Source organism: Leptopilina heterotoma, unplaced genomic scaffold (assembly GCF_015476425.1).
Source record: "Leptopilina heterotoma isolate Lh14 unplaced genomic scaffold, ASM1547642v1 Lhet_26, whole genome shotgun sequence".
NCBI classification, from domain to species: Eukaryota; Metazoa; Arthropoda; class Insecta; order Hymenoptera; family Figitidae; genus Leptopilina; species Leptopilina heterotoma.
The window spans coordinates 3,499,568-3,526,322 of NW_025110969.1; the positions used below are offsets into that span (position 1 = coordinate 3,499,568).

At 28.0% G+C, this 26,755-nt stretch overlaps 4 protein-coding genes across 9 annotated transcripts in view; 2 read left to right on the forward strand and 2 right to left on the reverse strand.

Moving 5' to 3' along the window:
* Positions 1–26,755, forward strand: part of LOC122503404 (14 kDa phosphohistidine phosphatase-like) — a 323,366-nt gene that overhangs the window by 133,165 nt on the left and 163,446 nt on the right. The window lies entirely within an intron of this gene.
* LOC122503402 (arrestin, lateral eye-like) overlaps positions 1–26,755 on the reverse strand; it is a 253,422-nt gene that overhangs the window by 119,103 nt on the left and 107,564 nt on the right. For all 4 annotated transcript variants that reach the window (XM_043613922.1, XM_043613925.1, XM_043613924.1 and 1 more), the window contains exon 5: positions 24,348–24,500. In XM_043613922.1, the coding sequence (XP_043469857.1) occupies positions 24,348–24,500 (153 nt within the window). The remainder of the gene's footprint in view (positions 1–24,347; positions 24,501–26,755) is intronic.
* On the reverse strand, positions 4,424–6,461 carry LOC122503401. The gene is made up of 2 exons (XM_043613921.1): positions 4,576–6,461; positions 4,424–4,475 (listed from the first exon to the last, which is right to left on the reverse strand). The coding sequence occupies exon 1, from the start codon at positions 6,459–6,461 to the stop codon at positions 4,851–4,853; it is 1,611 nt and encodes a 536-aa protein (XP_043469856.1). The 3' UTR covers positions 4,424–4,475; positions 4,576–4,850.
* LOC122503400 lies at positions 7,144–11,058 on the forward strand. Of its 2 annotated transcripts, none has more exons than XR_006301738.1 (2): positions 7,144–10,906; positions 11,007–11,058. XR_006301738.1 is itself a non-coding variant. In XM_043613920.1 (2 exons), the coding sequence occupies exon 2, from the start codon at positions 8,083–8,085 to the stop codon at positions 10,621–10,623; it is 2,541 nt and encodes an 846-aa protein (XP_043469855.1). In that variant the 5' UTR covers positions 7,144–7,862; positions 7,963–8,082; the 3' UTR covers positions 10,624–11,058. The 2 variants fall into 2 exon arrangements, 1 of the variants encoding a protein (XP_043469855.1); XM_043613920.1 differs by having other exon boundaries at positions 7,144–7,862; positions 7,963–11,058.

Consider the following 26,755-nt stretch of genomic DNA (forward strand, 5'->3'; position numbering starts at 1 on the left):
TAATAAAATTCGTTGCAGGAATTTAATTATTTTTACAAGTAATAACATTTTTCACATGAATTCAATTATTTAAAAAAAATTTGATAAAATTCATTATAAGAATGCCATTATTTTCATAAATTATAAATTTTTTTTGAGGATTTCCATTATTTTTAATACAATTTAAAATAAAATCCTATAGAAAAATGGAATTATTTTCTTAAATTTTTTGCAAAAATTTAATTACATTTCATGAATATAATGAAATTCTTCGTTAAAATTCAAATATTCTCAAAATCTACTATTTTAATAAAAGTTCTCAAAAGAATTCAATTATTTTAAAAAAAGTTTGATAAAATTTGTTGCAAGAATTCAATTACTTTCATAAATTAATAAAATTCTTCACAGGATTTCAATTATTTTTAATACAATTTTAAGTAAATTCTTCGAAAAATGTAATTATTTTCAAAAATTTTATTAAAATTCTTCGAAAGAATTCAATTATCAATTATTTAATTAAAAATTCATGCTATAATGATTTTAATAAATTCGTTAATATTCATTTTCAAATTAATTTTTATTGAAAAATTCCACGAGAATGCAATTATTTAAATACAAAACAATTATTTTATTGAACAATTAAATGTTTCTTAAAATTGAATTCTTACAAAGAATTTTATCAACATAATTTAATTTTTTCCAGGAATTTAAATAAAATTTTCAAGAATGATTAAATTAGAAGAGAAATTCGAAAGAAATTCGAAAGATTTCGAAAGAAATTCGATTAAAATTGCATTAAAAATAATTGAAATTCTATGATGAGTTTTATTATTCATGAAAATAATTGAATTCTTGTAAAAAATGTTATTATTTATGAGAATAATTGAATTATTCCGAAGAAATGTAAATAGAAAGTTTATAAATATGTAGTTGAATTTTTGTGAAATTGTTATTATATAAAAATAATTTAATGTTTGCTTAGAATTTTATCAACATTTTTTTTTAGTAGATATTGAAAATCATTGAATTGAGGAAAATTTTTTTAAATAATTGAAATTTTGCCAAGAATTTGATTAAAATTTTCGAAAATAATTGAATTTCAGAGAAGAATAAATTTAATTATTTCTAAAGATAATTGAAATTTTGACGAGAATTTTTAAAAAATTTTGAACATAATTGAATTTCTGCGAAGAAATTACGCACACAGACTATGTCCAAAAGTTTCCGGTACGTAGATTTATTATTTACAAAAGAAAAAAAATAAAAAAAACCGTTTATCACGTACAAATGAAAAAATTTGATTTTTCCAGTTGCTGATTACGAATCTAAAGTCCGATTTTAAAAATTCAAGATAGCGGATAACTTTTTAAAATATTTTATTCGTAGAATTCTTGAAGGCTACAAAATTTAAGAAAATTATGAAAATTTATAATTTGAATTCTTTTATTTCATTTTTTAATTAAAATTATTAGGAAATTAGGAATTTTAAATAATAATTTTAGGAATTTTCACTTAGCAAATTTTTTTTAGGAATTTACATTTTAGGAAACTTATTTTTAGGAAATTATTAAATTAGGAAAATCGTTAGAAAATCGATTTGTGACAATTTTCTAGTGAAACTATTAATATTTTCTAGCAGACATCGAATAGCTTAGGTTCAATAAACTGTATATTAAATATTCAAATAAAATGTCTTCCCATGAATTCAAAAATTAAATTTGGTTAGAGAAACTTTCTTTGGATTCTGCTTCGAAAAAAGAATACGCATTTTTATATTTTGAGAGTTGATGAAAGTAGAAGTTATGAATTATTGAAATTTAATGTTTTCAAAAACAGCTAGTGTACTTTTCGAAACCGTTTTTCGTCCTCAATATCAGAAAATAGAAAATAATGTACTGCATGGAATTTGTCGGAAGTTTCATTAATGTTTTAAATATGCAATCAATAATAACGAATCTATCATGGAAAATACCTACTTTTAAAAAATTGAGATTAAACTTAAAAAGTTTTTTTTCTCAATGATGGAGACTTTCCATTTTTAATTTTTTTCTTTTAACTTAATCTTTAAAAAATGATAAGTTTTTTCATGCTTTTGCGCATGTGGTGTTGTTTTATTTAATTATTTATTATTTATAATATTTCTGAAAATCAGTGAATGCATTTTGGAGTTACATTTTGTAAATATACAACTTAGTTTTATTCAATTTCTATTGAATGTCATTTGTTTGTTTTTTGTGGATCAATATTATTTATTTTGAGAGGAGTGTCAACATAATTTGCAGATTGTATCATTTTTGATTATTTATTTCCGATAAAGTTTTTTTTTTAATAGCTGTTGCAATCCACTTGAATTGAAAATAAATAATCGTTCGAAAAAGATTAATTTCTTTGATTTATTAACCTCGTTATTAAATTTTTGTTGCTCAGTGTGAAAATTCCTTCTCTTACTTTTCAAAAGCTTTGTTTAACTGAAAAATTTTCAGCTGACAAATTAAGCTTTCAGTTAAGAAAATATTCACTAAGATAAAGTTTGTTGTGAAGTATTTTTACACTTAAAGAAACCGTTTAGGAAATATAAGAAAGTCTCTTTCATAGAATCATGTGTCAGTAAAAAATTTGCCGTTTGAGTTACTACGATGTAATACAACGAACAATTATTGTAAAAAGTTTTAGTACTTCACGTACTGTAACACAATTCCTTTTGAATGATTTATTATCAATATTATTTCCCGTGTAATGGAATAATTACTTTTGTTGACAAAGAAGAGAAGATTTGAGCGTTTTTATTTATATTGACGATTGTGGACTGAATGAAATTGTAAGAAAAAAAAACGATTCAATTGTTATACAAATTTTATTGTTTGTCTTGACTCAAAGGATTTTATAAATATAAAGCGTTTAATGTAATGAGTCCTGCTTTATTCATTGTTCAATAAGCTTTAGCGAAATAAAAAGGGATTATAAAATAAAATTTAACTGTTTCATTGAATTATTTTTGAAGAATAGAGAGGGATTAATATATTGGAAAAAGTGGGTATTTAAATATTTCAGTGCAAACATTTTTCAGTGGTGATTTAAAAGGTTTATTTTGTATTTATTTGACAAATATTTAATTATAAAAATAATTATATATCATATAGAATAATCTTAGTATTTTTCTCTTTTCCTGTTGTAAAAAGATAGACAGAAATATCCTCCATCAGCATTTGGTATTGGAACAAATTTTTAGATTACGATCTTTCTGTGAAATCCTGATTATACTAAATTGAAAATTCAAGATAGAAAGAGAGTCGAGGTTAACTCAGTATTCAGAGTTCTTATCAGGTACATCCTCTTTAGAAAATTTTCTTTCGACTAAAAAAGAGAAACTAAGAAAAACAAAGTGAGAAAGAAGTAATGATAGTTCTTAACAAATGTGAATTTGTAAATTATTAAGTAAAAAAGTGATTTGTTGTTTTAGTGTTGTGAAGAATATCTGATTAAGTGATTTAAAGTTTTTTGCTTTTTAGAAAGCAGACTCATAAAAAATTAAATCAATTGAAAGAAGGAGTGTTCGATAGACCATAAATCAGAGCTTTGTTTCGAGAGTATCTCGAAGGTAGTAACCTTCGTTAGTACAATTAATTCTTTGGAAAAAGAGCCTTGCTTAGTTTTAAGGTAAAGGCCAAGAACTTCTTGGGGGCCATCCATAAACTACGTTACCAATTTAGGGGGGAGGGGGGTCCAAAAATCTACAAAATTGCATTTAACACAATGGTAACGAGGGGATCTAAAAAGAATGAAAAATTAGTAACGTAGTTTATGGACGGCCCCTTGAAAAATACAAAGTCATGGCTATAAGCAAATCGTGTTGAACATTATTAAAAACTTTCAAAAACATGTATTTCATTTTTTACCCTTCACCTTTAAAAGTGAATAACTTTAAATTTCAATTTTATTACTCTTTTAACCCTTTGACAACACTAGGGTTCTCTCAGACCTCGTGCTTTTTTCAAAAAGCATTTTAACTATATTTTAGTATTTTTAATAAGGAATTTAAAGTGAATAGACAGACCTATTTTGCAGTGATTAAACTATATTAGAAAATTCTTTAATTAGTTCAGACGATCACTTAGAAATTGATTGAGATTTAAGAAATGATAGTGGAAAGAGGTGTGCTTCAAAGGTTAATAGAATTAATTCACTGACTCAACTATTCCTGCCTTTCTGCAATTTTCAATATCATATCAGAACGAAGATTTTACAAAGTGAGTGTATCTTATTAAAAATCGGAGCCAATAGGTAATGCTGACTCAGGATATCTTTTTTCTTCTTTGTCTATATAAAGTAGGATATGAACACAATTCTAGAAAGAAGGAAGGAAGGAAAGAAATAATATAAAGATTGATATTTGATAAATAAATGATCATGGGAAGGTAAATAATTGAATAAGAAATCCAATGTGTTTCGTCAGTAATGCGACGTTTCGTTGGCTAAGGTTTGCCAACCTCATCAGGCTAAATTTATTAAAAACAGAAAAGGCACTTTAATATTTATAAAGGTTTTCTAAAAAACACTATTTTTCACTAAAGTAATTAACAACGAATAATATCCTACCTAATTCATTAAAACATAAAAACACTATTTTAGTTCGTCATGAAGAATAAAAATTAAATAAATAAATTAAAAAACAAAACACGACACATATTCCACACAAGAGATTAAATTTATAATTATATAGAAGAAAAGGAGACATTCCTCTACAACGACTCAGTGTCAACTGAAATAAAATTAGAAACTGAGATAAGAAAGTCAAAACTATGAAAACTAAAAGAGTCAATGAACTGATATGTAAACACAGGTGGTCAGCAAGATATGTTATTGTTTTGTCATTATGGACATGAGTCTATACATCTGAAAAGAGGAAAGAACGTTTTATTTAGAGTGAGAATATCTTCTTTTCTGTTAATAGTGGAATGATTTGTTTTTATGTGGATCATTTCCGATATTCGTCGTTTTATAAAATTTTTTTCATTGTCCAAAACCTTCACATTTTCCCAATCAAAATCATGATTGAAATTGATACAATGTCGGTACACTACAGAGTTGTCATTCACTTTTTTATGTTCGTTTATGCGAGTTAGTAAAGATCGTTTCGTCTCGCCAATATATGTTGCAGGGCAGGTTTTACAATCAAACTTATATACAACATTTGTTCTATCCCATTTTTTTGTCGAATCTTTACCTAGTTTGATGATAGAACTAGAATTTTTATTTATAAGAGGAATAGACGTGCAATTAAACTCTCTAAGGATATTTGACAACTTGAAAAAACATTTTTCATTAAAAGGTAAACAAACTTTTGGAATTTTACTATATATATTAGTTTTGTTATTATTATTATTAACATCAGAAAATTTTATTTTATTAACACGAATCTTGATATGTTTTTCAATGAAGTCTGAAGGATAGTTATTGTTTTTTAAAATATTTTTAATTTTTTTCAAGTTGTCAAATTGGAATTTTTTATTGGACAATGAAAATGCCCTATCTACAAGATTATATACAATATTCTTCTTCTGTTGAAGTGGATGATCTGAAAAATAGTTAATGAGTCTATCTGATGAAATCGGTTTTTGATACCAATTTGTAATAATTTTGTTGTTGTCTCTGATAAGCTTTAGATCGAGAAAGTTAATAGAATTTTCTTTTTCTTTTTCAACAGTAAATTGTAATTTTCGATTGTAAGAGTTAAAAGTGTCAATGACCAGATCAACATGTTCTTTTTTTATGGCTAAAATTGTGTCATCCACATACCTATAATAGAAAAGTGGAACACAATTATGTTTTTCTTTTAACTCTTTTAAACATTCAGTTTCCAGATCATCCATTACAATATCCGAGACGAAAGGTGAAATTGGAGAACCCATCGGAGTTCCGTATGTCTGTCTGTAGAATTTTCCATCAAAAGAAAAATATGTATTATTAAATACAAATTTAGTAAAATCAATAATGTCAGAGAATGGAATTTTACATTTTTGGTTTATACAACTAACACGTCGATCCAAACTCTGAATGACCAACTCACAAGACACATTTGTAAACATGGAACTTACGTCAAGTGAGATAAAAGTGTAGCTGTCGTCCATAGTAACATTGTCTAATTTGTTTTTAAGTTCTAAACTATTGTTAATGTGTGACCGAGGTAAAGTAATACAATTTTTTAAGGAGTTGTACAATATTTTTGCGAGAAAATGAGTAGGGCTATTTATTAAGGAAATAATCGGACGAAGTGGGACATTTTCTTTATGTATTTTTGGGAGTCCATAAGCTTTAGCCAAAACAGTGTCAGTCAAAGTCAATTGATTCGGGTGATAAACTTTGTCAAGGAATTCATTTTCATTTAAATATTTAAGAATTGATGATGTATTTTTGATAAGTTTTTTAATTGGATTCTTTTTTATAAGTTCATATGTTGTAGTGTCAGTAAACATATTTGTCATTTTTTGATTATAGTCAGTTTTCTTTAAAAGTACTGTCACATTGCCTTTATCGGCAGGAGTGAAAAAAAGTTCAGGATTATTTTTTAAAAAAGTTTTTGTAATATTTAATTTTTTTGAAAAAGATTTATCTTGATTAGTTAATGAATTCTTATTTTTCAAATTATTTGACAAAACATCAGAAAATTTTCCCCTTAAAGTATTTTTTGAATTTTCATCAATGTCGACTTTTGATAAACAAAACTCTAAGTTTTTTACGGTATTTATAATATCTACCTTAGAGATGTCTTTTGAAAAACAGAAATTGGGACCCAATGATGCAACTTCAGCCACTTCTGACGGGATCACAATATCGGTTAAATTTTTGAACCAATTTGGTTTGGAAATTTTGGTTTCGACTGATTGTTTTTTTATTAATGTTGTTAATTTATTTTTATGAATAGTATTATTGGCGTGTAAAATGCGAATGAACTTTTTTCGTGAAAGATCAAAAAATCTGTCACGAGACACGTTGTTAAAATTTGAATTTTTAATACTAAGTTCACAATAATTTTGAAGCTTTTTTAAGAATTCCACATGTAGATGAATGTCGTTGATTTCAATGTTTAATATGTTTCTTAGATAAGATGCATTTAATTTTGCAAAGGTTTTTTTGCATGACTTACTGTAAAAAGATGTAATGTTTACACGTTTTGTATATCCTTAGAGAGTTTAATTGCACGTCTATTCCTCTTATAAATAAAAATTCTAGTTCTATCATCAAACTAGGTAAAGATTCGACAAAAAAATGGGATAGAACAAATGTTGTATATAAGTTTGATTGTAAAACCTGCCCTGCAACATATATTGGCGAGACGAAACGATCTTTACTAACTCGCATAAACGAACATAAAAAAGTGAATGACAACTCTGTAGTGTACCGACATTGTATCAATTTCAATCATGATTTTGATTGGGAAAATGTGAAGGTTTTGGACAATGAAAAAAATTTTATAAAACGACGAATATCGGAAATGATCCACATAAAAACAAATCATTCCACTATTAACAGAAAAGAAGATATTCTCACTCTAAATAAAACGTTCTTTCCTCTTTTCAGATGTATAGACTCATGTCCATAATGACAAAACAATAACATATCTTGCTGACCACCTGTGTTTACATATCAGTTCATTGACTCTTTTAGTTTTCATAGTTTTGACTTTCTTATCTCAGTTTCTAATTTTATTTCAGTTGACACTGAGTCGTTGTAGAGGAATGTCTCCTTTTCTTCTATATAATTATAAATTTAATCTCTTGTGTGGAATATGTGTCGTGTTTTGTTTTTTAATTTATTTATTTATTTATTTAATTTTTATTCTTCATGACGAACTAAAATAGTGTTTTTATGTTTTAATGAATTAGGTAGGATATTATTCGTTGTTAATTACTTTAGTGAAAAATAGTGTTTTTTAGAAAACCTTTATAAATATTAAAGTGCCTTTTCTGTTTTTAATAAATTTAGCCTGATGAGGTTGGCAAACCTTAGCCAACGAAACGTCGCATTACTGACGAAACACATTGGATTTCTTATTCAATTATTTACCTTCCCATGATCATTTATTTATCAAATATCAATTAAACCATGGAAGGATTTAAATCTACTCAATTATCAATTTCGAGTCTTGGATCGGAGATAGACTCAACCTTGTTGTCAACATCCTTTTTCACATATATTGGTGAAAAATATGGAAAACATCTTAAAGATCTTTTAAAAAAATGGACATCTACAAATAAACAATTGGCGACGGCACTTTCAAAAAAGGTTTTTCTGTTGAGTTGTAGAAATAACAACGTCTTTCCTCAACATATCATCAATCTACAAAAACGTGTAAACATTACATCTTTTTACAGTAAGTCATGCAAAAAAACCTTTGCAAAATTAAATGCATCTTATCTAAGAAACATATTAAACATTGAAATCAACGACATTCATCTACATGTGGAATTCTTAAAAAAGCTTCAAAATTATTGTGAACTTAGTATTAAAAATTCAAATTTTAACAACGTGTCTCGTGACAGATTTTTTGATCTTTCACGAAAAAAGTTCATTCGCATTTTACACGCCAATAATACTATTCATAAAAATAAATTAACAACATTAATAAAAAAACAATCAGTCGAAACCAAAATTTCCAAACCAAATTGGTTCAAAAATTTAACCGATATTGTGATCCCGTCAGAAGTGGCTGAAGTTGCATCATTGGGTCCCAATTTCTGTTTTTCAAAAGACATCTCTAAGGTAGATATTATAAATACCGTAAAAAACTTAGAGTTTTGTTTATCAAAAGTCGACATTGATGAAAATTCAAAAAATACTTTAAGGGGAAAATTTTCTGATGTTTTGTCAAATAATTTGAAAAATAAGAATTCATTAACTAATCAAGATAAATCTTTTTCAAAAAAATTAAATATTACAAAAACTTTTTTAAAAAATAATCCTGAACTTTTTTTCACTCCTGCCGATAAAGGCAATGTGACAGTACTTTTAAAGAAAACTGACTATAATCAAAAAATGACAAATATGTTTACTGACACTACAACATATGAACTTATAAAAAAGAATCCAATTAAAAAACTTATCAAAAATACATCATCAATTCTTAAATATTTAAATGAAAATGAATTCCTTGACAAAGTTTATCACCCGAATCAATTGACTTTGACTGACACTGTTTTGGCTAAAGCTTATGGACTCCCAAAAATACATAAAGAAAATGTCCCACTTCGTCCGATTATTTCCTTAATAAATAGCCCTACTCATTTTCTCGCAAAAATATTGTACAACTCCTTAAAAAATTGTATTACTTTACCTCGGTCACACATTAACAATAGTTTAGAACTTAAAAACAAATTAGACAATGTTACTATGGACGACAGCTACACTTTTATCTCACTTGACGTAAGTTCCATGTTTACAAATGTGTCTTGTGAGTTGGTCATTCAGAGTTTGGATCGACGTGTTAGTTGTATAAACCAAAAATGTAAAATTCCATTCTCTGACATTATTGATTTTACTAAATTTGTATTTAATAATACATATTTTTCTTTTGATGGAAAATTCTACAGACAGACATACGGAACTCCGATGGGTTCTCCAATTTCACCTTTCGTCTCGGATATTGTAATGGATGATCTGGAAACTGAATGTTTAAAAGAGTTAAAAGAAAAACATAATTGTGTTCCACTTTTCTATTATAGGTATGTGGATGACACAATTTTAGCCATAAAAAAAGAACATGTTGATCTGGTCATTGACACTTTTAACTCTTACAATCGAAAATTACAATTTACTGTTGAAAAAGAAAAAGAAAATTCTATTAACTTTCTCGATCTAAAGCTTATCAGAGACAACAACAAAATTATTACAAATTGGTATCAAAAACCGATTTCATCAGATAGACTCATTAACTATTTTTCAGATCATCCACTTCAACAGAAGAAGAATATTGTATATAATCTTGTAGATAGGGCATTTTCATTGTCCAATAAAAAATTCCAATTTGACAACTTGAAAAAAATTAAAAATATTTTAAAAAACAATAACTATCCTTCAGACTTCATTGAAAAACATATCAAGATTCGTGTTAATAAAATAAAATTTTCTGATGTTAATAATAATAATAACAAAACTAATATATATAGTAAAATTCCAAAAGTTTGTTTACCTTTTAATGAAAAATGTTTTTTCAAGTTGTCAAATATCCTTAGAGAGTTTAATTGCACGTCTATTCCTCTTATAAATAAAAATTCTAGTTCTATCATCAAACTAGGTAAAGATTCGACAAAAAAATGGGATAGAACAAATGTTGTATATAAGTTTGATTGTAAAACCTGCCCTGCAACATATATTGGCGAGACGAAACGATCTTTACTAACTCGCATAAACGAACATAAAAAAGTGAATGACAACTCTGTAGTGTACCGACATTGTATCAATTTCAATCATGATTTTGATTGGGAAAATGTGAAGGTTTTGGACAATGAAAAAAATTTTATAAAACGACGAATATCGGAAATGATCCACATAAAAACAAATCATTCCACTATTAACAGAAAAGAAGATATTCTCACTCTAAATAAAACGTTCTTTCCTCTTTTCAGATGTATAGACTCATGTCCATAATGACAAAACAATAACATATCTTGCTGACCACCTGTGTTTACATATCAGTTCATTGACTCTTTTAGTTTTCATAGTTTTGACTTTCTTATCTCAGTTTCTAATTTTATTTCAGTTGACACTGAGTCGTTGTAGAGGAATGTCTCCTTTTCTTCTATATAATTATAAATTTAATCTCTTGTGTGGAATATGTGTCGTGTTTTGTTTTTTAATTTATTTATTTATTTATTTAATTTTTATTCTTCATGACGAACTAAAATAGTGTTTTTATGTTTTAATGAATTAGGTAGGATATTATTCGTTGTTAATTACTTTAGTGAAAAATAGTGTTTTTTAGAAAACCTTTATAAATATTAAAGTGCCTTTTCTGTTTTTAATAAATTTAGCCTGATGAGGTTGGCAAACCTTAGCCAACGAAACGTCGCATTACTGACGAAACACATTGGATTTCTTATTCAATTATTTACCTTCCCATGATCATTTATTTATCAAATATCAATTAAACCATGGAAGGATTTAAATCTACTCAATTATTAATATAAAGATTGTTATAGATAACTAGTTGTAAAAAGCGTGCAAGCTGTGTTACATTTTTCGAGTCATAGTTATTTATCAATCCATTTTTATCAAGGTCTCTAGTGAAAGCTGTAATCGACCCTTATTTAATTATTTAGAACAACTAAAATTGTTGCTCCCTTCCTCTCAACAAAAATATTTTGAGTTAAAGATCATCCCACCAAAAAAATCATTAATGAATTAATACACTGAACTGTCAATTTACCGAATTGCATTTATCTGAACTGTTATTTTAACGAAATATCACTTTTGCGAATCGCCATTTTTACGAATTGACACTTTTGCGAAAAGTCATTTTTGCAAAATATCATTTTTACGAATTGTCATTCTCACGAATAGTTATTGTTCCGAAATGATATTTTTTCGAATTGTCATTTTTACGAAATGTCACTTTTACAAATTGTCATATTTTCTAATTGTCATGTATGCGAATTGCCAATTCTTCGAATTGTCATTTTTACGAAATGTCCCTGTTGTGAATTGTCATTTTTGCAAAAATTGCTTTTACGAATTTTTACGAATTGTCATTTTTACGAAATGTCCCTGTTGCGCACAGGTGTTTGGAGACAAAAAAAGTTCAGTTATCTTTCATCTTTTAAATGTTGTTACAAAACAAATTTTTAAAAAAAATTTTTTTAAGAAAATAAAAAATTATATAAACAAATTTTTTTAAATTTGGACGTTTTAAAAAAAACATAGCTGGCAATGATAAGAATAGTTTGCAAAATGTTTCAGAGTGTTCTTCTTGAATTTGATGTGTTAAAATAAATTTTTAATTTTATCGTGCAAGTTTTATGCGCTCTGCACTGTGCACGTTTTTTGAAAAAATTAAAATTTTTCAAAATCCATACGATTGATTATTTATTATCGTAAGAAAAGCATACATGGCAACGAAAAATAATAAAAAATGTAGAATTAGTTGAATTTTTTAAAAACTACTATTAAAATTTGAGCCATTCAAAAATAACCATTTCTAGGGGTATCAAAATAATTTTTGCTCCTTAAAAACAATTTTTTCTGAAAAAAATTCCAAATCACCCCTATAAAGGGGTGTTTTTTCCATAAATGAACAGCTACGATTTTCGGGTTAAGTTTTCTCTTTTCAGAGGGTGCTAAGGAACCAGTGGGTAACAATGAATTGTTTTGGCATCGTAGGCAAACTTTTTTTTCCTTCCAGACACCTGTGTGTGAATTGTCATTTTTGCAAAAATTGCTATAGTAAACTTGTATGCATATGATATATAGATTTACTATAGCAATTTTTGGAAAAATGACAATTCGCAACAGTGACATTTCGTAAAAATGACAATTCGAAGAAATGGCAGTTCGCATTCATGACAATTCACAAAAGTGACAATTTGTAAAAATGTCGATTCGCAAAATGACATTTCGTAAAAATGACAATTCGAAAAATGATATTTCACAAAAATGACTTTTTGTAAAAGTGACAATTCGTTAAAATAGTGATACACAAAAGTAACATTTCGTTATAATAACAGTTGGGATAAATGCAATTCGGTCAAATGACATTTGGAGAATAATCATACGCCTCCGCCTATGTATAATATTCCAGAGATTATTAACGTTTGTTTATAGAAATTCCACTATTGATATATATATATATATATATATATATATATATATATATATTTATTATAACATTGATAACAAAAACATTGATATATATGTATTACTTTGTAATTTGAACTCTTAAATTAGACTAGTTATTTATTAGTTACGAATGGAAGATTCATAAATTCGAATTTCTCCAGTTTGAATGTCGAAAAACCGACATTCGATATTATATCTTAAAATTGTTGATGAGAATGCAGTTAGAGATAATACATGATTTAAATAATTAATTAGTGTTAGATTTAATAAAGGGCGTTTTTTTGTAAGCTCGTATAAATTGTTAAATAAATAAATGACCCATTGATGATCCACGTGATTGAGGGCTGAGAATTAAATAAAATAATTAAGAAAAGCAAATATAATTAAAACATTTTTACTGTTCCATTATCGTTTTCTTCTGCCGATTTAAATGTGTCTCCTTGATTGCACAATTTTTTTCGCTCACGTTTAGTGCATATGTCGATTTCTTACTCTACGTATCTAGTCTAGAATTTATCCCATGATCTATTGTGACAAACGTTGCTAAGATGTGCACTCTGAGAAATTGGTCTGTCTACTTCTGGAAAAGATCAATTCAATATAGGAACGCTGCCCATATTCTAACCCATGGTGCGTTCTGAGGCATGAGATCTGCTTTCCAAGGTAAAAACCTTGTAATCGCATTTTCCGTAAGGTCGTGGTTTGTTTATAACCTAACTGAACTTCGATCTTATGTGAAGGTTATTAGGTTTTTACTTTGGACAATACACGGAAAAAAAGTACGTGAAATTTTAATTGACTGGGTGCTTGACTTTTGGATGGAGACAGAAGTTCGTTAATAAAGAGAAACCTGTCTTCGAAAAAACGGTAAGTTAGTCCAAGAAAGATTCTAGTACTTTGAGGCAGCACTTAAATGAAAGTACTAGAAATTTTCTAGTACCAGGTTATATTAAAACAAAATGCTGTCAATGAAAGTCTAACAGCTGAAAAAAGAATGTATATAGTACTGGCATATTTGTCTTTCAATACTGGTCAATGAAATTTTCATGGACTTTTGAAAAATAAAATACGTTAAATTTTAGTAAAAAAATTCATTTAATTATTATTATTATTATTTTCACTTATTTATATTACACACAACATCACAATTTTTAAGTATGAAGACACACATATACAATTATCGCAGAATCGCAGAATTAAATTAATTTAATGGATAAGGGGGATCGAACCTACAGAACACTAAGCCTACCTAACACGCATATATTTTATAACTTAAAAACTAAACGATTAAACCGCACGGCCGTCGCTCGCTGTCGACAGGGAAACCGAACCGTGAATATAACCTACAAGTCAGGGCAGTGACAACAACATCTGCGCCCCATTCGACATAAGAATTTTTTTAACATTTGCATGAACATTTAAATTAGTAAATAATTAATTTCAATTGCAAAGAAATTTAAACAATTGTCAAAGAGAAATTTTATATACTACAGATTAAACGCCATGGCCATCGTACGCTGATGAAAACCGGAACTAGCCATAAATACAACTTACAAGTCAGGGTCGTGACAACAATATCTGTACCCCATTCAACATGGAAATTTTTTAAAAATAAATTCAAATTGAACATTCCTTGATAAATTAACATTATAAGAAAGTTACAAACATAAAAAAATAGTTTCATTTCGAAAATAAACATCAATCACATCCAATGTTTTGCAATATAATAATAACCATCAGATAACATATTTCTTGCACTAATTGGAGAATTGTAAGTGATGTCAGTCATATTAAGAACACAAAAAGAGAAATTAGTATTATCAAAAATTTTATATGCTTGAAAATGTTCAATCAAAAAACAATCGTGCATTAGCTTTGAAACAATTTGAATATTGTTTTCTAAAACAATAATTTTATCAACTAAATAAAATTTAGGGCCATCCTCTGAGAAAATTGTTATAAAGCAATTACATTTAATTTTGCGACCCAAAAATATAATCCAATTGGTTAAAGTCACTTTCATTCCAGAAGTAAAGGGTAGTAAGTGATAAAAATTTGAAACACCGTCTAAATCTTCAAAATTAACACTTTTTGTTGGTCCAGTTGTAAAAGGTTCTATATTTTCATCTCTAGCCAAAAACTTGTAATTAAGTATTAGTTGATGTTTACAAGCGATTGTATGGCAAATATTATTTCTACAAATTGATACATGAGATGTGATTTTTCCTTCTTTATGTTTACTCTCGTTTCTTAGGGAGCTTACTTGAGTTAGAGGCCCAATCTTTTTCATTATTCTAGGATAATGAATTAGAAAGTGGTGTTTGAGTTTAAAATGATTTGGATAAAGATTGGATAATGCCTTTAAATATTCTGTAATTTCTGTGTCCAGTTGAATGTGAGTAGATTTGTGAATAGTTTTGCTGAAGGCTATTTCAACTATTGCCTTTAATTTAATTATCAATAGCCAATGAGAATCTCCTTCAGGAACTAATGGTCCCAAAATAAGAAATAAACTTCTGAAAAAGTTCATCATTTCAGCAGCTGATCAAATAATATAGCCGTTTTTTAAATGTTGAGCTGAAATTGACAAAGGCTTATTTAAATTGTCATCAACTCCGTACTGATAACCGGATAGTCTGCAATTTAAGTCATCAAGGGTAAAATATTTTTCAGTGAAAATGAAATAATTTAAGATAAGGGCTAAATCGTAACGTAAAATTCCTTCTGAAATGTCATGTTGAGTATCGACACTCATATTTCGAACAACATGAAAATCTTCGATTTCGCTAAAGACACAATCGCTTTTTATTCCAGACTGTGATATGTTTTTTAATTCCAATTGATTTTTATAATTTTCTTCGTTGCGAAGTACACAATTTCGTTCATTAAATACTTTGATAATATCATGTCGTTCATTGAGACAGAAGCGGCAAAAAAATTTGGCCGAAAAGCTTTCGGGAGAACCTAATAAGGCACTCATGCCAAGATTATCACCCAGAAGTAAAATGAACTTAAAAAAAATTCTTACTTCTTTGTTGTCAATACACACAATTATGCCTTCACGCAGTAAAAAATGGAGGTCTTCGATAGCTTTGGTGAAAACGATTTTATTAGAAAATGCTGCCCGATGTTTGCTATTAAAAAGCAGAAAAAGAAATATGTTGCTCACTTTAGAACGAATTTCCGGTGGTAAAGTTAAAATGTTTATATAGAAAGCCCCACATTTATTAACTCCTTTATGGCTACCCAAAGGATTATTGCACTCATAATCATCGAAATACCCTACGACAGGAATGATAATTTTATCCGAAGAATTTTGAATTATTTTTTGCCGAAGAGAACACTGAATAACGTTAGTTATTATTTCTTTATTCTTTTCTATTGTCTTTGTATATTGCAACGTTCTATCTAAAACTCCGGGTAGTTCGAAAAACAGTTTTAAAACTTTTCGAAGGGGTATAAATTGAGCATAAAGTTCCTTGTGTTTGATTATTTTTTCTCCGCCCTTTTCTGCAATAATTTTTATTTCTCCAAGCTTGACATTTTCAGGAGGTATGAAAGTGTTAAATTTTTTAAAATGTGAAAATCGTTTCGCTTCAGTTTCAAAATTTTTAAAAGGTGTTGAAAATTCATCTAAAATATTTGAAATCTCATCAGTTGTAAAAGAATTTTTACCCAAACATTTAGCTTTTGTACTAAGTTCTTCCTTAATGCACTCCATATTCTGCTTGAAAAGTTTAGAAACTTCAAATAATATTTCATCGACCCTTTTCCTTGCGATATCAGGATACTTATATAAGTTAGCAATAAACAATTGTACATTCTCAGTAAATAAATTTGGAGTGCTATTATTTGAAGAAAAAGAATCATTGTAAAAAATGTCTTCACATTCATCAGAAGAAGTGTCTGAATCTACAAACAAAGACTTCTGAAATAATATCTCATTATTTTCCTTATCTTCGACAATGTCTTGCTTATGTAAATTACTTAAAGGTTGACTAAAATCTGTTGTAAAATTATTTCCTTGTGCAGGAATTTCAACTTCCTCGATTGTTAATGCAGGAAACGAAGATGTGTGTTTAATAATTCGATGCTTTTTATAAGAATCAAACAAAATATAATAATTAGAGCAATCAGGTTCCGCACATGAAAAGTTATTTAATAACTTATGCGATGTTTCGACATGACGTACAAGACTTACATTATCGTTAAAATTTAAATCACAGGCGAGGCACGAAAACATTTTTCTTTTATAGATAAAATTAACTTTTAAGATTTACAAATATAAAATAGAATTTGTAATAAAATCAAACGAAATTGAAACTAACACTTAAAAAAACATTAGTGTGAACAATAATACTGTATGTATGTTAGTCTATTTCGAACATTAGAAAAATCTAAGATTTCTGTTGTTCTTTTTCATTCGCCTTAGTATTTCTTTTTATTACTACTTGAATTTCCTTAGACAGTGTCTTTACTTTTAAAGCAGCTCCTTTCGGAGGAAGAGGAATTTCGTAAAAGGCTAACTGCAAAAAGTACCAAATATTACAGCATTCTGATGGATATTCACAATCCAATGCAAAAAAGGCTTTGAAAGTCAAATCGAGAGCAACAATAAAAGATTCACATTCGAACCAGAAGTTGTTAATGACCATGAAAATCTGACGATATTTAACGATTGTTCCTACTAGCACTACAAGAGGCTGCAAAGTTAGTTTTTTTGCAAGAAGCACAGTTTTTAAATTTTGTAACGCACAATCCGCTTCATTCTCCGTCTGAAAAATTATTTAAAGTGTTTTTTCATTTTCAAAAAATAAGAGTATATTTAAATTACTATAAATCGCTAAAAAGCAGTATGCTTACTGGAATTACAAGCAAATATGTGTCCCTCTTCTCATTTCGTTTGCAATTTTCTTTCGTTCCTGATACTTCTACATCCGGATTTTTTCGTTTTCTTCCTCGACCCGAATTTCCGCAGGGTAAAATGTTTGACTACAAATAAACAACTGTAGCACACCTTTCATCTGTAAAAAATTAATTATTGTTTAACACAAAAACAATTTAAGGGCTTTAACAGTTAACAAGAAATAGAAAAAATTTATTTTTCAGAAAAAATATGTTTGTAAAAAAGTCTTTAAAATGGATATAAATCTTCTATGTTAATTACCTATTGTTAATGATGACAAGACATTTAAATATGTTTTATCGGAGACTGACGGTTGCGAGTTTTTAATTAATTTTATTAAGTGATCCTCTGCAATTTTCCATTTATCAAAAAGGGAATTGGTTTTTGAATAGTGAAGAATTTCAAAATCTATTTTTATCTGAAATGCAATATAAGACACACTTTTATAAATATAATTCGTTACAAATACTTTATAACATTATTTTATCCACTAAGGAAAATTACCAGTTCAGTTCTTATTTGCTCTCGTAACGCCTTGAACATAGAAAAGTAATCATCTATACTCTTTTTTTCAATTAATAAAACATTTCTCCTATGGGAGTATGTATCTATCCAGTATTCTTTCACTTTTTCTTTCTCGTCTGAACTACTATTCAAGTAATCAATTTTTAATTGTAGGGTTGCTGCAAACAAATATAAGGTTAGAATTAAGATACTTATTTTTCTACATAATTTAAATAAAATGTTTATACAGTAGAGACTCCATTATCCGGACTAATGGATGCAGGCACTTGTCCGGATAATCGAGTAAAGTACGAATTAAACAAATTTTTGATTCATAATTTTATGTATTTATTTGCATATGTATTAAAATAAGACTGAAACAAACTAAAACTTTTAAAGTCAACATTAATAAATATTTAGTTAGAAATATTTCAAAATATTTACATAAACATTTTCTTAAAATAATTAAAACACTTTAAAACGCAACATTTCGTGTAAATAAATTTAAAATAGAAGTTAATTAACGGCTTGAGACCTTATAAACTTTATATTAACCCTAGAAGGAGTACGTTAGTTTACTCACCCTCTAAGGAGTAACTGGGGTGTCCCGACACCCCACGCTTTAAACTTGTTTTATAAGGTTTATATTTGACGTAAAAAAAATTCTTTACAATGAATTGATTGGTTTTTTAGTAGGGAATACAATAATATTATTCATATTTTGATAAATTAAAAAAATTTTGAAGAAAAACCATAAAAACCCAAAAAAAACACCAAAAAATTGCAAAATTGACTTTTTTCACAAAAAACGTTGTAGTTTCTTAAAAATTTGACTAATTTAAAAACTATTTTAGGCTTTTAAAGTTAAATAGATACGCTTTTAGGGGAAAAAATTAGTTTTTGTATTACTTCCAAAAAACATAATTATTTGAACATCTGAAGTGAAAGAAATTAAAGACAATTGACGAATAGTGAAAATCATAAAAATGAACTATAAAATGGACTTAAACAATTAATATTTACTAGAAATGGTGTTATAGATTTAAAATTTTACAAACTTAATATATCTGAATATATTAACATTAAAATTAATAACTTATGAAATGATTCTGTAAATTAATATTTAATCAAAGTTTTAATTAACAATTCTTAATAACTCTAATATATGTTAAAATATTATTAACAATATAGAATTTATAATTTAAATTTGACTGTCATATACTACATTTTTCTGTATTAGAATTTAATTTCTGACTGTAGAGAGAGCACAGAAATTTTTAATAAATCTTAACTCAAATATCATAAGTTGTTACAAATACAGAATGTCTATTTTTCATAAAAATAGAATTTTTGTATAAAAATGTTTCTTTTTTATAAAATACAACTTTTTCATGCATAACCTATCAATTTATATTTTATCAGATGATTTTAACTGATTAAAAACGATTTTTTAAAAAAATTTGAATTTACTTATCTTGACAATTTTTCTAACGTTAGGGAGTAACTGGGGTGTCCAGACACCCCAGACGTATTTTAACAGGAGATAGAGCTCTTCCTAGAGCAAAACTTTTGGCGGCACATACAGGTGTCAAAAGATAGAGGTTTAAACTAAATTATCAACGGGTTTTGAACGTAAACAAATTATTGGTTAAGCCATGGGAATACTTTGAATTTTGCTTGGGGTGTCCAGACACCCCAGTTACTCCTTCTAGGGTTAAAAAAAAAAATTTTATTTTTTTGTCCGGATAATCGAATATCCGGATAATAGGGGTCCGGATAATGGAGTCTCTACTGTATTTACGTTCGACAATAGCAGTTTCACTAATAGTTTCTTTTAATTTTGGTGGTGACTTTAAAATCACACCGTCTTCCCTTAGCTGAGCTTTAACAAAGAAGTAATGACCCACAAGTTTTCCAGCTGCTTGGATTTTTTCACCATTTTCTACTTTAAAAGGGGTGTAATAAGTTTCTGAAAGCTCGCATGAGAATAACTTGGCAATAGTATCAGCAAAATTTTGAAATTCTTCCTTTGTTATTCTGTAAATAAATTAAGTAAACAATTATAAATGTCGAGTTCTCTGTAACAATATTTTACAATTTAATATTTTCAAAACTATTTTTAAAAACTTACATCCAATCTTTTAAAGGAAATCCTTTAATTTATAATTTTAGTAACTCTGCCTTTTTCTTTTCTATAAAACTGTGTACTAACAATTTTCTTGTGTTGTCAGTTATGAAATTATTGTGGTGTTCGTAGGAAGCCAACACTATTTTGGTATTGCTCTCGCCCAGAAGTCGTTTCAAGGACTAAATTAAAAAACAAGAAACATTTATAAATCGATATAGAAGCAATATTTGGAAAATATCAAACAATAGTGTGACAAACATTAAAAGTAGGATCTGTGTCCCAATTGTTGATAATTAATATCTGCGAATGACTCGATTCCGTAAGTTGCTCGGACCAATTTTGATCAACTTTCAAACCCTCTACATTTAGCGGGCCAATGTTAACACTATCAACAGTTAACTGCAAGTAAATGAAAATACTTTGTTAGTTCAACGAATGAATGAAATTAATTAAAATATACATTTAAAATTAAAAAGTAATTGAAACAGTGGCATTTTCTAGACACAACTTAACACTTAACTTCTTTTTATGGTTTGATTTATACTCTCTATGTTCAATTATCTTACCTCTTCGACATTTTCCAATACACGTCTGCAAAAAATAAAATTGTATGTACCTACAATATTGAGTGAGAAAATATATACAGAAAAAAGGTTTGATTCGTAAACTAGTTTAATTATTTCTACAAAATGCTTCATATATATATATATATATATATATATATATATATATATATAAAATTGGACAAGTGCGAGTTGTACTCGCACTGCAATGGCGGGTTCCGTACACAAATATTAAAACAATACTTGCAACATTTATCGGTAATTGGTAGAATTAAAATAAACAATTGAAAAAATATATTAAAATCATTTAATAAAAAAGAATACCTAAAGAAAATTAAAGTATTGTATATCTAATATTATAAACAATAATAAGCAGAGGAACTATAATTTTGAAAATTTTGTTCCTCTGCTTATTATTGTTTACAATATTAGATATATACAATACTTTAATTTTTTTTAGTTATTCTTTTTTATTAAATGATTTTAATATATTTTTTTAATTGTTTATTTTAATTCTACCAATTACCGATAAATGATGCAAGTATTGTTTTAATATTTGTGTACGGAACCCGACATTGCAGTGCGAGTACAACTCGCACTTGTCCAATTTTTTTTTTTATTTTTAGTTAATAAATTAAAGTCGGAAAACAATCTCTCATTTATTCTCTTAAAATTTCACTCTTCCTTAAAATATTTAATGTCACGTGTTTAAAATAAAAAAAAATTAAAATAATTTTTTTGATTTTTTTTCAAAAAGTTTCTTAAATAAATTTTTTGTCGTAAGACTGTAATAATACACTAGGATACCAATTTTCAGCTCATTAGGTCAAATAATGTAAAAGTTAAGAAAAAAAAAATTTTTTTTTTAATTTTTTCGTTTCCCCTTGACAACGCTATGGACATTAATACATAGCAAGTTCTCTTTATTTTTCCTGTAATATTCACGATAAAATACACCAGTATGCCAAATTTTAGCCCTCCATGTTGAATAGTTTAGAAGTTAAGGGGGGGGGGGGGGAAATGTTCACTTTTTATGCATTTTTAGCTAAAAATCTTGTTATTTCCTTGACAACGCTATGCCCAGCACGTCCAATCACATTCGCTATATTTTTTCTGTAATCTACGAGTGAAAATACATATCTGGACCAAATTTGAGCTCTTTAGGTCAAATAGTTTAGCCGCTAGGGGGGGACACGATTTGGCTACGGACACAAGAGTCTCACCAATAGGGTTCCGCCGTTACACCGTAGGTGTACGGAACCCTAAAAATGTCAAATTTCTCACTCTATGGGTATTTCACTTTATATTTATATTATAAAAAAACGTAAGATTAAAATTAAAAATTAATTTTATTGTCACAGTGTAAAGTATTATGTACAAATTCTGTACAATTTGAAATTTTCATTTACGTTGTGAAGCAAGTTATGGAAAATCTAAACTAGTTTCTGTATTGAAAACATTTTTCTTCGTGTGTGTGTTTCAAATGTATATAAACTATTTTTCATTGCCCTACTGTGTTATTTCTCTCAATTTCATAAAATATTCTAAGCAGAATCTACAATATAAAAAAATTATGAAAATAAATAGATATATTCTACAAATAACTTAGGAAATATAATTTTATATAGGAAGTTATTCAACAAGTTGTTACTTAACCTATAATTTTTCAGATATACACACTTTTTGCTTTAAAAACATAATTTGCCATAACCACATTATATATAAATATAAAAAGTAAACTTACACATTACCCTCCTCTTGTGAAAACATTTTTATTTTGAGTCAAAGAAGTTTTATTCGACAAATTTATCACATCATACACTGAAACGGGAAACCACGAGGCACTGAATGAAACACAACAAACAGAATGAAGTCACTATATTCAACATAACCGCACTTTTACGTACGCGCAGTCGCCCGTGCGCATATTCTCTACGAATTCAAGAAAATTTTCAGACACAGTCAACTAGTCTTTCACGTACTCTCAAGTATCTGTTCACGTATAAATCTTAAATATATTAAATTTTTAATTTTCTAAAAATTAAAGGACTTTTTTAGAAAATATAAATGACTTTTTTAAATTCATTTATGAACTGTGCATTAAAGATTAAAGAATATTGTTTCTATTACAGTACTTGAAACATTCTAGGACTTTTTTTAAAGTTTCAAGTAAATACTATGTTTCTTAACTAAAGGGACCATATGAAAATAGTGTCAATGCGGGACACCCGCTTATTTATATGATTTAGTAAACAAAAAAAAAGGTCATTTGTGACAAGAAAAAAGAATCAGGGAATTTGTAGGCGTCAATTTGAGCGGAATTAAAACAAAGGCTCGTCTTATGACATTTACATATTTATATTATGCTTATTTTGTAACATTGAATCACATATGTTCTGACGATTGAATTTTTCTTAAAATATCACGAAGTCTATCTCTCTCACACTTATATACGCTACTGTGCTAACCTGTAGATGCAGGATATTCTTAACTATTTTCCGGAATATGCAGGACATTTTATGTCAAATGCGGGACGTTTTGCGGGACGAAGGGGAAAAATCCGGGACAGTCCCGCACAATCCGGGACGTATGGTCACTTTATTCTTAACGAAAAACGCATGAACTAATATCGGAATTTTGCTTATATCCAAAAGTCAAGCACTTTCAAGGAATGATTCACGTACTTTTTTCCGTGTAGAGATCATCTCCGTGGTTTGGCCTTAGGTTAAAGAGGGTCAACCTTTATTTAACTTGGGTAGAGAGCGAAAAGTGAACTAGGATAGAGGAGAAGTTTATTCGACGCAAATGCAACATAATTCCCTTCTAGTGCATTGTATTCACAGACGAGCGCCTCTACTAAATACAAGGCAATGGGGGTTGAGATCGCTTCCTGCTAGCCCGAGGAGCGCCTCGAGGCATGTCTGTAGTTTCTTAAAGTCTAGTTGCGTTTAGGATCTTTTACAATTCTTTTTAAAACTATGATATCAATTTTATCTTAATACCATTCCCTTCATACCGGACTGAATCACATCATTGACCTCAAAACAAAAACTCAGAAAGTAAAAGGTACATAATTATGTTATTTCCTGAAACATCAAATTTTATTTGCACTGAAACCCCGATTCTACAACCAGTTTGGGCTTAACGTTGTGATTCAACAAAATGTACAAGTTCATTTCACGTTAAATTAAAACGTCCGGTACTTTAGAAATGACCATTATATTTAATAAATTTAATTATAAAATGATGACCGTGAAAAGGAGATAATTTAACCAGAAGAAAAAGAAATCATGCAAATAAGGATGTATCCGCTGATTTTTCGATAATATCGATCGTGACTAATGAAAATTTGAGTTAACTTTTTGAGCATCATTGATAATTGGATAGACTGTACGTAGTTATTGATAGTTCATTACCAAAAATTTGTGATTAAACTGACCTGCAACATAGAAATAGGTTCTTGATATTCAGGACCCGAATATGGTGGATACAACTGTTTAAAAGCCATCATAGCTTCGTTGCAAAATTTTAGTCCCATTACTTCCTCATCTTCTCTTCCATACCGAAACGTTAGTTTCACCTGTCCATAAATCTGAAACATTAATAAATAAGGTAAAAGATCCAGTAGTCGATCGCTATTTTGAGAACTATTCATAAACAAGTTAATAACTTGCAAATAAATCGCTACTTCTCAACATTTCTTTTTTAGTTCTGTAGATGACGTTCCTACCTTGAGATTCGTAATTTACAAATCAATTTAAATTGAAATATTTATTTTTTAAGAAAATGTTTAAAAGACAATTGCTTAGTTGATCAGCCATTAAAATAACATTAGTACCAATACTCAGTCACTCGACATCTAGTAATCAATCAGTGTTTATACAAATGGATTTAATAATTATTAAGAATTTGATTAAATTGGCATAAAGAAAGCTTATAACATTTGAAAATATATTTGGAATATTGTCACGTCTTACACCTGGGCAACAGATACAAATAGGGTCATCAACGTTTTTTCACCCTCCTATAGAGTCACTCATCTACCTAATACAGGGACCAGTCCAGCAACCGCCACCAAGTTAACTAGTTGTGTATTGTCATCAAGTGTCTTCTACGACTCCAGTCCAGAAAACCTCTTCAAGTACCAAGTTCCTTCTTCGAAGTCTCGTCTTAGTTAAGTTCATTCAAAGAGATAATTTCTACTTCAAGGCACGTTTCTATTTTGCTGAGGACTGTATTAACAACGGCATTAACAACAAATAAATAATTCGGTTATTCCAAGTATGAGGGGTGTTCAATCTAATCTGCATCGACACCTGGACTCCGGACCTTTCGCTTTTAGCTGTCCCGAAAGCAATTTGAGGGAAATCTACTGCATTCTCTGTTTCCGCTAATCAAGGTCATATTCCTCCTCCACCTCACACTGAAGGAGGTATCGCTTGTTGGATTTACGACTCTATGAATAATTTTAAAAGGCAAATAACTAATACTATTAAATTTCGTCCCCATTTAAATTCTTGATTGATTCCACATAGTTCTAATTTTGTTTCAGTGTGCCTGAATACATCTGGATCTACTCTTTCTATCTCATTCTAATTGTAAAGGATTCAAATAAAAACTTTTATAATTTAATTTCAATTTTAACAGTTCCTCTTTCTTAAACCTGTCCCTTCAGATCAGAGCCTTTCTCTCTGTGAATAAATCAGATTTGAATTACCGATGCCGGACAATTTGAATGTATATAATTTATGGTATTAGTCTGCTTCTGAGACATGATAATATTATGCTTTTTCTTTATATCAATTTAATCAAATGAAACATTTCTTTCTTTATGAAAAATTGTATAATAACAGGATAGAAAAGTTAATATCTGTTGGCCACATTTTTTTACATATATGACACATGTATGCTTTTCATGAAGTATGTTAGTTCGTATTGAAAGAAAAGGTGAAGAATTGAAAAGTAGACAAGGTTCATAGGGAACATGATGGATGCAAAAAAAGAATCTGTTTCAACTTTGAATAGGAATTAATCAAATAAATTTAAGAAGAAAATGCTCAAATTCTTGACATCGCTTCTAAAGTTTATGGAATTTTTGTTCTGTTGAGTATTTACATAGGATAGTGAATTTAGTTTTATTTGTTTATTGATATTTGTGTTCATAAGTTCTAATTTTTAGGGATCCACAATGTTTGTCCGATGTAACAAGAATTACAATTTTTACAATTAATTTATAATTAAATTAGTTTTTTGAAATTTAAGAATTAGTTTTTGGAAGTTTTATTAAGCTTAAAAATTGTATTCACGGATTTAAAAACAACTATCATATTACAATTTTTCATCATTTGGTCTATATTTTTAATTTCGTAACTCTCAATTTTCTTATTTATATATGTATACTTATTTAAAAAGATGGTTGGATATCCATGTTCCTGTAAAGTATTGAAAATCAGGTCTTCTTTTGATACTAATTTCAATATATTTTCATAATTTAAAGACCTTTAATTTTTTTATTTTCCGTTATACTTCCACTGTAAATTTTAAAAAATTATCTTTAGAATTTAATCTATCAAGTAAATCAAATTTATATTTAGGTAAACAGCAAATAGTATCGAAACGCATCAAAATTTTGTTGATGTTAATACTAAATGTTGCATCTACAGAATAACTTGAAATTAAGAGATACTTATACTCTATAAAATTTTAAGTCTTTAAATTTCTTTACTAAAATAAACAAAATTTAGAATAAAATTTTAAACGTAAACAACTTCTCAGAAACAACTGATTGATAAATGGTTGTAAGAATAAATTGAAAAAATGTTACGTTTATAGCTTTTAACTGATTGA